At 56.6% G+C, this 16,599-nt stretch overlaps 1 protein-coding gene across 1 annotated transcript in view; it reads right to left on the reverse strand.

Annotated features, from left to right (window-relative positions):
• LOC140392181 (amyloid beta precursor protein binding family B member 1-like) overlaps nucleotides 1–16,599 on the reverse strand; it is a 398,721-nt gene that overhangs the window by 185,046 nt on the left and 197,076 nt on the right. The window contains 2 exon segments of the mRNA XM_072477563.1: nucleotides 8,202–8,285; nucleotides 8,568–8,652. Coding sequence (XP_072333664.1) covers nucleotides 8,202–8,285; nucleotides 8,568–8,652 — 169 coding nt within the window.

The raw sequence follows: 16,599 nt of genomic DNA on the forward strand, positions 1-16,599 counted from the left end.
CACGCAGACACACACTCTGATGCGCAGACACACTCTCTGACACGGGGACCATTCTGACACGCAGGCACACTCTCTGACACGCAGACACACTCTCTGACACGCAGACATTCTCTGATACGCAGACATTCTCTGATACGCAGACACACACTCTGACACGCAGACACTCTCTGATACACACACACTCTCTGATACGCAGACATTCTCTGATACGCGGACACACTCTCTGACACGCGGACACACTCTCTGACACGCGGACACACTCTGACACGCGGACACACTCTCTGACACGCGGACCCACTCTCTGACACGCGGACACACTCTCTGACACGTGGACACACTCTGACACGCGGACACACTCTGACACGCGGCACACTCTGACACGCGGACACACTCTGACACGCGGACACACTCTGACACGCGGCACACTCTGACACGCGGACACACTCTGACACGCGGACACACTCTCTGACACGGGAACACACTCTCTGATACGCGGACACTCTCTGATACGCAGACACTCTCTGATACGCAGACACTCTGACATGCTGACACACTCTCTGATACGCAGACACACTCTCTGATACGCAGACACACTCTCTCCGGCACGCAGACACACTTGACACGCGGACACACTCTCTGACACGCGGACATACTCTCTGACATGCAGACACATTCAGACACGCAGACACACTCACTGACATGCAGTCACACTCTCTGACACGCAGACACTCTCTGACACGCAGACACACTCTCTGACACGCGGACACACTCTCTGACACGCGGACACACTCTCTGACACGCGGACACACTCTCTGACACGCGGACACACTCTCTGACACGCGGACACACTCTCTGACACACGGACACACTCTCTGACACACGGACACACTCTCTGACACACGGACACACTCTCTGACACGCGGACACACTCTCTGACACGCGGACACACTCTCTGACACGCGGACACACTCTGACACGCGGACACACTCTGACACGCGGACACACTCTGACACGCGGACACACTCTGACACGCGGACACACTCTGACACGCGGACACACTCTGAGACGCGGACACTCTCTGACACGCGGACACACTCTCTGACACGGGAACACACTCTCTGATACGCGGACACACTCTCTGATACGCAGACTCTGCTACGCAGACACTCTCTGCTACGCAGACACTCTCTGATACGCAGACACTCTCTGATACGCAGACACTCTCTGATACGCAGACACTCTCTGATACGCAGACACTCTCTGATACGCAGACACTCTCTGATACGCAGACACTCTCTGATACGCAGACACTCTCTGATACGCAGACACTCTCTGATACGCAGACACTCTGACATGCTGACACACTCTCTGATACGCAGACACACTCTCTGATACGCAGACACACTCTCTCCGGCACGCCGACACACTTGACACGTGGACACACTCTCTGACACGCGGACATACTCTCTGACATGCAGACACATTCAGACACGCAGACACACTCACTGACATGCAGTCACACTCTGACACGCAGACACTCTCTGACACGCAGACACACTCTCAGACACGCATTCTCTGATACGCAGACACACACTCTGACACGCAGACACTCTCTGATACACACACACTCTCTGATACGCAGACACACTCTCTGATACGCAGACACTCTCTGATATGCAGACACACTCTCTGACACGCAGACACTCTCTGATATGCAGACACACTCTGATACGCAGACACTCTGACACCCAGACACACACTGACACGAAGACACACTCTCTGACACGCAGACAAACTCTCTGACACGCAGACACACTCTCTGACACGCAGACACACTCTCTGACACGCAGACACACTCTCTGACACGCAGACACTCTCTCTGACACGCGGACACTCTCTCTGACACGCGGACACACTCTGACACGCGGACACACTCTGACACGCGGACACACTCTGACACGCGGACACACTCTGACACGCGGACACACTCTGACACGCGGACACACTCTGACACGCGGACACACTCTGACACGCGGACACACTCTGACACGCGGACACACTCTGACACGCGGACACACTCTGACACGCGGACACACTCTGAGACGCGGACACACTCTGAGACGCGGACACACTCTGAGACGCGGACACACTCTGAGACGCGGACACACTCTGGCACGCGGACACACTCTGGCACGCGGACACACTCTGGCACGCGGACACACTCTCTGACACGCGGACACGCTCTCTGACACGCGGACACGCTCTCTGACACGCGGACACACTCTCTGACACGCACACTCTCTGATATGCAGACACACTCTCTGACACGCAGACACTCTCTGATACGCAGACACTCTCTGATACGCAGACACTCTCTGATACGCAGACACTCTCTGATACGCAGACACTCTGACATGCTGACACACTCTCTGATACGCAGACACACTCTCTGATACGCAGACACACTCTCTCCGGCACGCCGACACACTTGACACGTGGACACACTCTCTGACACGCGGACATACTCTCTGACATGCAGACACATTCAGACACGCAGACACACTCACTGACATGCAGTCACACTCTGACACGCAGACACTCTCTGACACGCAGACACACTCTCAGACACGCATTCTCTGATACGCAGACACACACTCTGACACGCAGACACTCTCTGATACACACACACTCTCTGATACGCAGACACACTCTCTGATACGCAGACACTCTCTGATATGCAGACACACTCTCTGACACGCAGACACTCTCTGATATGCAGACACACTCTGATACGCAGACACTCTGACACCCAGACACACACTGACACGAAGACACACTCTCTGACACGCAGACAAACTCTCTGACACGCAGACACACTCTCTGACACGCAGACACACTCTCTGACACGCAGACACACTCTCTGACACGCAGACACTCTCTCTGACACGCGGACACTCTCTCTGACACGCGGACACTCTCTCTGACACACGGACACACTCTGACACGCGGACACACTCTGACACGCGGACACACTCTGACACGCGGACACACTCTGACACGCGGACACACTCTGACACGCGGACACACTCTGACACGCGGACACACTCTGAGACGCGGACACACTCTGAGACGCGGACACACTCTGAGACGCGGACACACTCTGAGACGCGGACACACTCTGAGACGCGGACACACTCTGGCACGCGGACACACTCTGGCACGCGGACACACTCTGGCACGCGGACACACTCTGGCACGCGGACACACTCTGGCACGCGGACACGCTCTCTGACACGCGGACACGCTCTCTGACACGCGGACACACTCTCTGACACGCAGACACTCTCTGACACACACTCTGACACGCAGACACACACTCTGACACGCAGACACACTCTGATGCGCAGACACACTCTCTGACACGGGGACCCATTCTGACACGCAGGCACACTCTCTGACACGCAGACACACTCTCTGACACGCAGACATTCTCTGATACGCAGACACACACTCTGACACGCAGACACTCTCTGATACACACACACTCTCTGATACGCAGACACTCTCTGATACGCAGACACTCTCTGATACGCAGACACTCTCTGATACGCAGACACTCTCTGATACGCAGACACTCTCTGATACGCAGACACTCTCTGATACGCAGACACTCTCTGATACGCAGACACTCTCTGATACGCAGACACTCTCTGATACGCAGACACTCTCTGATACGCAGACACACTCTCTGACACGCAGACACTCTCTGATATGCAGACACACTCTGATACGCAGACACTCTGACACCCAGACACACACTGACACGAAGACACACTCTCTGACACGCAGACACACTCTCTGACACGCAGACACTCTCTCTGACACGCGGACACACTCTCTGACACACGGAAACACTCTCTGACACACGGAAACACTCTCTGACACACGGACACACTCTGACACGCGGACACACTCTGACACGCGGACACACACTCTGACACGCAGACACACACTCTGACACGCAGACACACACTCTGACACGCAGACACACACTCTGACACGCAGACACACACTCTGACACGCAGACACACACTCTGATGCGCAGACACACTCTCTGACACGGGGACCATTCTGACACGCAGGCACACTCTCTGACACGCAGACACACTCTCTGACACGCAGACATTCTCTGATACGCAGACATTCTCTGATACGCAGACACACACTCTGACACGCAGACACTCTCTGATACACACACACTCTCTGATACGCAGACATTCTCTGATACGCGGACACACTCTCTGACACGCGGACACACTCTCTGACACGCGGACACACTCTGACACGCGGACACACTCTCTGACACGCGGACCCACTCTCTGACACGCGGACACACTCTCTGACACGTGGACACACTCTGACACGCGGACACACTCTGACACGCGGCACACTCTGACACGCGGACACACTCTGACACGCGGACACACTCTGACACGCGGCACACTCTGACACGCGGACACACTCTGACACGCGGACACACTCTCTGACACGGGAACACACTCTCTGATACGCGGACACTCTCTGATACGCAGACACTCTCTGATACGCAGACACTCTGACATGCTGACACACTCTCTGATACGCAGACACACTCTCTGATACGCAGACACACTCTCTCCGGCACGCAGACACACTTGACACGCGGACACACTCTCTGACACGCGGACATACTCTCTGACATGCAGACACATTCAGACACGCAGACACACTCACTGACATGCAGTCACACTCTCTGACACGCAGACACTCTCTGACACGCAGACACACTCTCTGACACGCGGACACACTCTCTGACACGCGGACACACTCTCTGACACGCGGACACACTCTCTGACACGCGGACACACTCTCTGACACGCGGACACACTCTCTGACACACGGACACACTCTCTGACACACGGACACACTCTCTGACACACGGACACACTCTCTGACACGCGGACACACTCTCTGACACGCGGACACACTCTCTGACACGCGGACACACTCTGACACGCGGACACACTCTGACACGCGGACACACTCTGACACGCGGACACACTCTGACACGCGGACACACTCTGACACGCGGACACACTCTGACACGCGGACACACTCTGACACGCGGACACACTCTGACACGCGGACACACTCTGACACGCGGACACACTCTGACACGCGGTCACACTCTGACATGCGGACACACTGACACGCGGACACACTCTGACACGCGGACACACTCTGACACGCGGACACACTCTCTCACACGCGGACACACTCTCTCACACGCGGACACACTCTCTCACACGCGGACACACTCTCTCACACGCGGACACACTCTCTCACACGCGGACACACTCTCTGACACGCACACTCTCTGATATGCAGACACACTCTCTGACACGCAGACACTCTCTGACACACACTCTGACACGCAGACACACACTCTGACACGCAGACACACACTCTGACACGCAGACACACACTCTGATGCGCAGACACACTCTCTGACACGGGGACCCATTCTGACACGCAGGCACACTCTCTGACACGCAGACACACTCTCTGACACGCAGACATTCTCTGATACGCAGACACACACTCTGACACGCAGACACTCTCTGATACACACACACTCTCTGATACGCAGACATTCTCTGATATGCAGACACACTATCTGACACGCAGACACTCTGATACGCAGACACTCTCTGATACGCAGACACTCTCTGATACGCAGACACTCTCTGACACCCAGACACACACTGACACGAAGACACACTCTCCGACACGCAGGCACACTCTGACACGCGGACACCCTCTCTGATACGCAGACACCCTCTCTGATACGCAGACACTCTGACACGCAGACACTCTCTGACACGCAGACACACTCTTGACACGCAGTCACACTCTGACACGCAGACACACATGCTGACACGCAGGCACACTCTCTGACATGCAGACACGCAGAATCTGACATGCAGACTCTCTGAAACACACTCTGACACACAGACAGACACACATGCTGACACGCAGGCACACTCTCTGCCACGCAGACAAACTCTCTGCCACGCAGACTCTCTGACATGCAGACACACTCTCTGACATGCAGACACACTCTGACACACAGACTCTGATACGCCGACACCCTCTCTGACACACAGACACACTTTCTGACACGCAGACACACTCTGACACGCAGACGCACTCTGACACGCAGACGCACTCTGACACGCAGACGCACTCTGACACGCAGACGCACTCTGACACGCAGACGCACTCTGACACGCAGACGCACTCTGACACGCAGACGCACTCTGACACGCAGGCGCACTCTTAACACGCAGACGCACTCTTGACACGCAGACGCACTCTTGACACGCAGACACACTCTGACACGCAGACACACTCTGACACGCAGACACACTCTGACACGCAGACACACTCTGACACGCAGACACACTCTGACACGCAGACGCACTCTTGACACGCAGACACACTCTTGACACGCAGGCACACTCTTGACACGCAGGCACACTCTGACACGCAGACACACTCTTGACACGCAGACACACTGACACGCAGACACACTCTGACACGCAGACACACTCTGACACGCAGACACACTCTGACACGCAGGCACACTCTGACACGCAGACGCACTCTTGACACGCAGGCACACTCTTGACACGCAGGCACACTCTTGACACGCAGGCACACTCTTGACACGCAGACGCACTCTGACACGCAGACACACTCTGACACGCAGACACTCTGACACGCAGACGCACTCTGACACGCAGACGCACTCTGACACGCAGACGCATTCTGACACGCAGACACACTCTTGACACGCAGACACACTCTTGACACGCAGACGCACTCTTGACATGCAGACGCACTCTTGACACGCAGACGCACTCTGACACGCAGACGCATTCTGACACGCAGACACACTCTTGACACGCAGACACACTCTTGACACGCAGACGCACTCTTGACACGCAGACGCACTCTTGACACGCAGACGCACTCTTGACACGCAGACGCACTCTTGACACGCAGACACACTCTGACACGCAGACACACTCTGACACGCAGACACACTCTGACACGCAGACACACTCTGACACGCAGACACACTCTGACACGCAGACGCACTCTTGACACGCAGACACACTCTTGACACGCAGGCACACTCTGACACGCAGACACACTCTTGACATGCAGACACACTGACACGCAGACACACTCTGACACGCAGACACACTCTGACACGCAGACACACTCTGACACGCAGGCACACTCTGACACGCAGACGCACTCTTGACACGCAGGCACACTCTTGACACGCAGGCACACTCTTGACACGCAGGCACACTCTTGACACGCAGACGCACTCTGACACGCAGACACACTCTGACACGCAGACACACTGACACGCAGACGCACTCTGACACGCAGACGCACTCTGACACGCAGACGCACTCTGACACGCAGACGCATTCTGACACGCAGACACACTCTTGACACGCAGACACACTCTTGACACGCAGACGCACTCTTGACATGCAGACGCACTCTTGACACGCAGACGCACTCTGACACGCAGACGCATTCTGACACGCAGACACACTCTTGACACGCAGACACACTCTTGACACGCAGACGCACTCTTGACACGCAGACGCACTCTTGACACGCAGATGCACTCTTGACACGCAGACGCACTCTGACACGCAGATGCACTCTGACACGCAGACACACTCTGACACGCAGACACACTCTGACACGCAGACACACTCTGACACACAGACACACTTGACACGCAGACACACTCTTGACACGCAGATGCACTCTGACACGCAGACGCACTCTTGACACGCAGACACACTCTCATGTGAGATCTGCCATGGAAAGTGAGAACAATTAAATGGTGCACTCAGTTCTGAAAAGGATGAATGAAACAGTGAGTGAGAAAGGAGAGGAGTGGACTTGTTCTGGTTAATCATTGAGGATTACTAATTTGGAAGACTGGGATGGACTCGCATGAGGAGCAAACCTACTCCTTAGCTCCATTGGTGACAGTGTCAGGCGACCAGAGCTGAGGGTTAGAATGAACAACAGCACCGACTATGCAAACAAGATTTTTTTCTTACCGACAGGTTTGGTCACCGGGATATTTCCCAAATACAGCACCTGGAATCTCTGAACCAGCTCACTCTTGGGGACTGGAAATTCCACTGCAGCCGGGATCAGGGGAGCACAAGAGAAAGCAGAAAGGGAGATTCAGAGCAAATGTTACAAGGTTGACACAAAGACACCATTGATAAGATTGGGCGATTACACAGTGTGGTCCTGAGCTGTAAGGACCTGGTATTCCAGCTTCCATTCACAAGATTCACATCGATGGAATGGACACAAACCGTTTTCAGGCTGACTGGAGATCCACAAGACACAATCCTACCACACGGTTACAGCAGAGTCTAGACTGCTGTTTCCATGCCAACAGTCAGAGATGGTACCTTGGAATGGGACATCGACGAGCTTGGAATGGTCAAATAGGATTCCGTTCATTGAAGTCTTGGTATCCTTTCTGTCGGCCATGATCTGTGGAAGGAGTGTGGAGTGTCAGTTAGTGGGAAAACACCAAACGGGCTACACGCACAGGGAGGGTCACAGACCTGCTGGGCAGGGGCGGTTGGAATGGAGATCTGGGGCGAAATCCTCCTGAAACGGCGCGATGTCCGCCGACTGGCGCCCAAAACGGCGCCAATCAGATGGGCATCGCACCGCCCCAAAGGTGCGGAATGCTCCGCATCTTTGGGGGCCGAGCTCCAACATTGAGGGGCTAGGCCGGCGCCGGAGGAATTTCCGCCCCGCCAGCTGGCGGAAACGGCCTTTGTTGCCCCGCCAGCTGGCGCGGAAATGACATCTCGGGGCGGCGCATGCGCGGGAGCGTTAGCGGCCGCTGACAGTTTCCCGCGCATGCGCAGTGGAGGGAGTCTCTTCCGCCTCCGCCATCGTGGAGACCGTGGCGGAGGCGGAAGGGAAAGAGTGCCCCCACGGCACAGGCCCGCCCGCGGATCGGTGGGCCCCGATCGCGGGCCAGGCCACCGTGGGGGCACCCCCCGGGGCCAGATCGCCCCGCGCCCCCCCCCAGGACCCCGGAGCCCGCCCGCGCCGCCTTGTTCCGCCGTTCAAAAGGTGGTTTAATCCACGCCGGCGGGACAGGCAATTTATCGGCGGGACTTCGGCCCATCCGGGCCGGAGAATCGCGGGGGGGGGGGGCCCGCCAACCGGCGCGATTCCCGCCCCCGCCGAATATCCGGTGCCGGAGACTTCGGCAACTGGCGGGGGTGGGATTCACGCCAGCCTCCGGCGATTCTCCGACCCGGCGGGGGGTCGGAGAATGACGCCCCTGATCTGATTAATACAATAAGCTGCCTGTCAACATCCTGGGGGTTACCATTGATCAGAAACTGAACTGGACCCAGCCACATTAATACTGTGGCTACCACGGCAGGTCAGAGGCCAGGAATCCTACAGCGAGTAACTCACCTCCTGACCCCCCAGAGCCTGTCCACCATCTACAAGGCACAAGTCAGGAGTGTGCTGGAATACTCTCCACTTGCCTGGATGAGCGCAGCTCCAACAACACTCAAGAAGCTCAACACCATCCAGGACAAAGCAGCCGTTTGATTGGCTCCCCTTCCACAAACATCCACTCCCTCCACCACCGACGCACAGTGACAGCCGTGTGCACCATCTACAAGATGCACTGCAGTAACTCACCAAGGTTCCTTAGACAGCACCTTCCAAACCCTCGACCTTCACTGTTCCTTCACTGTCGCTGGGACAATACTCTGGAACTTCCTCCCTAACAGCACTGTGGATGTACCTACACCTAGACACCAATTTCCCCAAATTTAAAAGACTGGACAAAGACCTTTTAAAATGGCTGAATCTGTCTGTGATCCTCGAAGAAAATCAGCGACTGTGGCAGCATCATAGACTCCTACGGTTCAGAAAGAGGCCATTCACCCCATTGAGTCTGCACCGACCCTCTGAAAGTGCAGCCTACCTCGGTTCACTGCCCACCCTATCCCCGTAACCCTATACCTCCACCTAACCTGCACGTCTTTGGACTGTGGGAGGAAACCGGAGCACCCGGAGGAAACCCACGCACACACGGGGAGAGCATGCAGACTCCGCACAGACAGTGACCCAAGCCGGGAATCGAACCCGGGACCCTGGCGCTGTTGGGGAGCAGTGTGCCACCACACCGAAGAAGCTTGCATCTCGTTATCTCTGAAGAGTCACAATTAACCCACTGAGCTCCAGAGACCAAATTCAACAAGAACTATACAAAGGCCATCTGCATTTTATCAGTCAGGCTGGCCCAAGTGGTGTTTATCCATCAGCCAGGGCAAAGGACTCTGCAACCTCCCTTTCAACTCTGAATGGTTGGAACATTTAACTAACTAGCCTGACCCCCGACCGACCCAGCCTGACCACCCCCCCCAATCCCCGGCCCAGCCTGATCCCCCCGACCCAGCCTGACCACCCCCCCCAATCCCCGGCCCAGCCTGACCCCCCCGACCCAGCCTGACCCCCCCCCAACTTGACCCAGTCTGACCCCCCCCTCCTGACCCAGCCTGACCCCCGACCGACCCAGCCTGACCACCCCCCCCAATCCCCGGCCCAGCCTGATCCCCCCGACCCAGCCTGACCACCCCCAACCTGACCCAGTCTGACCCCCCCCTCCTGACCCAGCCTGACCCCCCCGACCCAGCCGGACTCCCACCCACCCCGACCCAGCCTGACCACCCCCCCCAAACCCCGGCCCAGCCTGATCCCCCCGACCCAGCCTGACCACCCCCCCCCAAACCCCGGCCCAGCCTGATCCCCTCGACCCAGCCTGACCCCCCCACCGACCCAGCCTGACCACCCCCAACCTGACCCAGTCTGACCCCCCCCTCCTGACCCAGCCTGACTCCCACCCACCCCGACCCAGTCTGGCCCCCCCCCCCCCCCCCCATCCCCGACCCAGTCTGACCCCGCCCCCCACCGACCCAGCCAGATCCTCCCCCGACCCAGTCTGACCCCCCCCTCCTGACCCAGCCTGACTCCCACCCACCCCGACCCAGCCTGACCACCCCCCCCCCCATCCCCGGCCCAGCCTGATCCCCCCGACCCAGCCTGACCACCCCCCCCCCCATCCCCGGCCCAGCCTGATCCCCCCGACCCAGCCTGACCCCCCCACCGACCCAGCCTGACCACCCCCAACCTGACCCAGTCTGACCCCCCCCTCCTGACCCAGCCTGACTCCCACCCACCCCGACCCAGTCTGGCCCCCCCCACCCCCCCCCCCCCCCATCCCCGACCCAGTCTGACCCCGCCCCCCACCGACCCAGCCAGATCCTCCCCCGACCCAGTCTGACCCCCCCCCTCCTGACCCAGCCTGACTCCCACCCACCCCGACCCAGCCTGACCACCCCCCCCCCCATCCCCGGCCCAGCCTGATCCCCCCGACCCAGCCGGACTCCCACCACCCAGACCCAGTCTGACCCCCCCCCCCCCCCCCCGACCCAGCCAGATCCTCCCCCGACCCAGTCTGACCCCCCCCCGACCCAGCCTGAAACCCCCCCACATCCCCGACCCAGCCTAACCCCCCCCCCCCCCGGCCCAGCTTGAACCCCCCCCCCGACCCAGCCTGACCCCCCCGACCCAGCCTGACCACCCCCCCCGACCCAGCCTGACCCCCCCCCCACCCCCGACCCAGCCTGACCTCCCCTGACCCAGCCGGACTCCCCCCCCCCCCCCCCCCCCAGTCTGACACCCCCCCAACCCCGACCCAGCCTGACCCCTCCCGACCCAGCCTGTCGCCCCCGACCCAGCCTGCCCACCCCCCGACCCAGCCTGACCCAGCCTGTCCCCCCCGACACAGCCTGACACCCCCCCCCCCATCCCTGACCCTCCCCCGGATCCAGTCTGACACCCCCTCCCCCATCCCCGACCCAGCCTGACCCCCCCCCCCGACCCAGCCTGTCCCCCCCGACCCAGCCTGACCCCCCCGACCCAGCCTGACCCCTCCCGACCCAGCCTGTCCCCCCCGACCCAGCCTGACCCATCCCGACCCAGCCTGGCCCCCCCCGACCCAGCCTGTCCCCCCCGACCCAGCCTGACCCCCACCCTCCGACCCAGCCTGACCCCTCCCGACCCAGCCGGACTCCCCCCCCCCGCCCCCCCCCGCAGTCTGACACCCCCCCCGTCCCAGCCTGACCCCCCCGACCCAGCCTGACACCCCCCCCCCCCGACCCAGCCTGACCCCTCCCGACCCAGCCTGACCCCTTCCGACCCAGCCTGTCCCCCCCGACCCAGCCTGACCCCCACCCAGCCTGACCCCTCCCGACCCAGCCTGTCCCCCCCGACCCAGCCTGACCACCCCCCCGACCCAGCCTGACCCCCCCCCCCGACCCAGCCTGACCCCCCCCCCCCCCGACCCAGCCTGACTCCCCCCCCCCCACCCAGCCCGACTCCCCCCGACCCTCTGATTTCCCCCCAGTCCCCTGACCCAACCTGACACGGTTGGGCCGCACGGTAGCACAGTGGTTAGCACAATTGCTTCACAGCACCAGGGTGCCAGGTTCGATTCCGGCTTGGGTCACTGTCTGTGCGGAGTCTGCACGTCCTCCCCGTGTGTGCGTGGGTTTCCTCCGAGTGCTCCGGTTTCCTCCCACAGTCCAAAGATGTGCAGGTTAGGTGGATTGGCCATGATAAATTGCCCTTAGTGTTCGAAACGGTTAGGAGGGGTTATTGGGTTACAGAGATAGGGTGGAAGTGAGGGCTTAAATGGGTCGGTGCAGACTCGATGGGCCGAATGGCCTCCTTCTGCACTGTGTGTTCTATGACATGGCTTCATCGCCCAACCCGCCGACTCCCCCATTGACCCAATTTGACTAGCCTGCATCACCCGACTCCCACCCTGATCCACCCCCCTTGGCTGTCCCTCAACCTGACCTCAGCACCTTACGCACACACCAACCACCCAGCTGCCACCTTACCCCCTTCTCTGTCTTCACCACCCTGGCCACTTACTTTCCAGAGCTTTGCAAAGACATTTTGGTGCAATTAAACTCTTTGCTAACAGAAGATGGCAAACAGGGGATAAAGAACAAAGAACAAAGAAATGTACAGCACAGGAACAGGCCCTTCGGCCCTCCAAGCCCGTGCCGACCATGCTGCCCGACTAAACTACAATCTTCTACACTTCCTGGGTCCGTATCCTTCTATTCCCATCCTATTCATATATTTGTCAAGATGCCCCTTAAATGTCCCTATCGTCCCTGCTTCCACTACCTCCTCCGGTAGCGAGTTCCAGGTACCCACTACCCTCTGCGTAAAAAACTTGCCTCGTACATCTACTCTAAACCTTGCCCCTCTCACCTTAAACCTATGCCCCCTAGTAATTGACCCCTCTACCCTGGGGAAAAGCCTCTGACTATCCACTCTGTCTATGCCCCTCATAATTTTGTATACCTCTATCAGGTCGCCCCTCAACCTCCTTCGTTCCAGTGAGAACAAACCGAGTTTATTCAATCGCTCCTCATAGCTTATGCCCTCCATACCAGGCAACATTCTGGTAAATCTCTTCTGCACCCTCTCTAAAGCCTCCACATCCTTCTGGTAGTGTGGCGACCAGAATTGAACACTATACTCCAAGTGTGGCCTAACTAAGGTTCTATACAGCTGCAACATGACTTGCCAATTCTTATACTCAATGCCCCGGCCAATGAAGGCAAGCATGCCGTATGCCTTCTTGACTACCTACTCCACCTGTGTTGCCCCTTTCAATGACCTGTGGACCTGTACTCCTAGATCTCTTTGACTTTCAATACTCTTGAGGGTTCTACCATTCACTGTATATTCCCTACCTGCATTAGACCTTCCAAAATGCATTACCTCACATTTGTACGGATTAAACTCCATCTGCCATCTCTCCGCCCAAGTCTCCAGACAATCTAAATCCTGCTGTATCCTCAGACAGTCCTCATCGCTATCCGCAATTCCACCAACCTTTGTGTCATCTGCAAACTTACTAATCAGACCAGTTACATTTTCCTCCAAATCATTTATATATACTACAAAGAGCAAAGGTCCCAGCACTGATCCCTGTGGAACACCACTGGTCACAGCCCTCCAATTAGAAAAGCATCCCTCCATTGCTACCCTCTGCCTTCTATGGCCTAGCCAGTTCTGTATCCACCTTGCCAGTTCACCCCTGATCCCGTGTGACTTCACCTTTTGTACTAGTCTACCATGAGGGACCTTGTCAAAGGCTTTACTGAAGTCCATATAGACAACATCTACTGCCCTACCTGCATCAATCATCTTAGTGACCTCCTCGAAAAACTCTATCAAGTTAGTGAGACACGACCTCCCCTTCACAAAACCGTGCTGCCTCTCACTAATACGTCCATTTGCTTCCAAATGGGAGTAGATCCTGTCTCGAAGAATTCTCTCCAGTAATTTCCCTACCACTGAAGTAAGGCTCACCGGCCTGTAGTTCCCGGGATTATCCTTGCTACCCTTCTTAAACAGAGGAACAACATTGGCTATTCTCCAGTCCTCCGGGACATCCCCTGAAGACAGCGAGGATCCAAAGATTTCTGTCAAGGCCTCAGCAATTTCCTCTCCAGCCTCCTTCAGTATTCTGGGGTAGATCCCATCAGGCCCTGGGGACTTATCTACCTTAATATTTTTTAAGACACCCAACACCTCGTCTTTTTGGATCACAATGTGACCCAGGCTATCTACACCCCCTTCTCCAGACTCAACATCTACCAATTCCTTCTCTTTGGTGAATACTGATGCAAAGTATTCATTTAGTACCTCGCCCATTTCCTCTGGCTCCACACATAGATTCCCTTGCCTATCCTTCAGTGGGCCAACCCTTTCCCTGGCTACCCTCTTGCTTTTTATGTACGTGTAAAAAGCCTTGGGATTTTCCTTAACCCTATTTGCTAATGACTTTTCGTGACCCCTTCTAGCCCTCCTGACTCCTTGCTTAAGTTCCTTCCTACTTTCCTTATATGCCACACAGGCTTTGTCTGTTCCCAGCCTCTTAGCCCTGACAAATGCCTCCTTTTTCTTTTTGACGAGGCCTACAATATCACTCGTCATCCAACGTTCCAGGATTTAGATGTTTCAGGCGGGATAGAGGGGGATGTAAAAGGGGAGGCGGAGTTGCGCTACTTGTTCAGGAGAGTATCACAGCTATACAGCGAGAGGACACCTCAGAGGGCAGTGAGGCTATATGGGTAGAGATCAGGAATAAGAAGGGTGCAGTCACAATGTTGGGGGTATACTACAGGCCTCCCAACAGCCAGCGGGAGATAGAGGAGCAGATAGGTAGACAGATTTTGGAAAAGAGTAAAAACAACAGGGTTGTGGTGATGGGAGACTTCAACTTCCCCAATATTGACTGGGACTCACTTAGTGCCAGGGGCTTAGACGGGGCAGAGTTTGTAAGGAGCATCCAGGAGGGCTTCTTAAAACAATATGTAAACAGTCCAACTAGGGAAGAGGCGGTACTGGACCTGGTATTGGGGAATGAGCCCGGCCAGGTGGTAGATGTTTCAGTAGGGGAGCATTTCGGTAACAGTGACCACAATTCAGTAAGTTTTAAAGTACTGGTGGACAAGGATAAGAGTGGTCCGAGGATGAATGTGCTAAATTGGGGGAAGGCTAATTATAACAATATTAGGCGGGAACTGAAGAACAAAGATTGGGGGCGGATGTTTGAGGGCAAATCAACATCTGACATGTGGGAGGCTTTCAAGTGTCAGTTGATAGGAATACAGGACAGGCATGTTCCTGTGAGGAAGAAAGATAAATACGGCAATTTTCGGGAACCTTGGATGACGAATGATATTGTAGGCCTCGTCAAAAAGAAAAAGGAGGCATTTGTCAGGGCTAAAAGGCTGGGAACAGACGAAGCCTGTGTGGCATATAAGGAAAGTAGGAAGGAACTTAAGCAGGGAGTCAGGAGGGCTAGAAGGGGTCATGAAAAGTCATTGGCAAATAGGGTTAAGGAAAATCCCAAGGCTTTTTACACTTACATAAAAAGCAAGAGGGTAGCCAGGGAAAGGGTTGGCCCACTGAAGGATAGGCAAGGGAATCTATGTGTGGAGCCAGAGGAAATGGGCGAGGTACTAAATGAATACTTTGCATCAGTATTCACCAAAGAGAAGGAATTGGTAGATGTTGAGTCTGGAGAAGGGGGTGTAGATAGCCTGGGTCACATTGTGATCCAAAAAGACGAGGTGTTGGGTGTCTTAAAAAATATTAAGGTAGATAAGTCCCCAGGGCCGGATGGGATCTACCCCAGAATACTGAAGGAGGCTGGAGAGGAAATTGCTGAGGCCTTGACAGAAATCTTTGGATCCTCGCTGTCTTCAGGGGATGTCCCGGAGGACTGGAGAATAGCCAATGTTGTTCCTCTGTTTAAGAAGGGTGGCAGGGATAATCCCGGGAACTACAGTCCGGTGAGCC

Source organism: Scyliorhinus torazame, chromosome 15, assembly GCF_047496885.1.
Source record: "Scyliorhinus torazame isolate Kashiwa2021f chromosome 15, sScyTor2.1, whole genome shotgun sequence".
Lineage (NCBI taxonomy): Eukaryota > Metazoa > Chordata > Chondrichthyes > Carcharhiniformes > Scyliorhinidae > Scyliorhinus > Scyliorhinus torazame.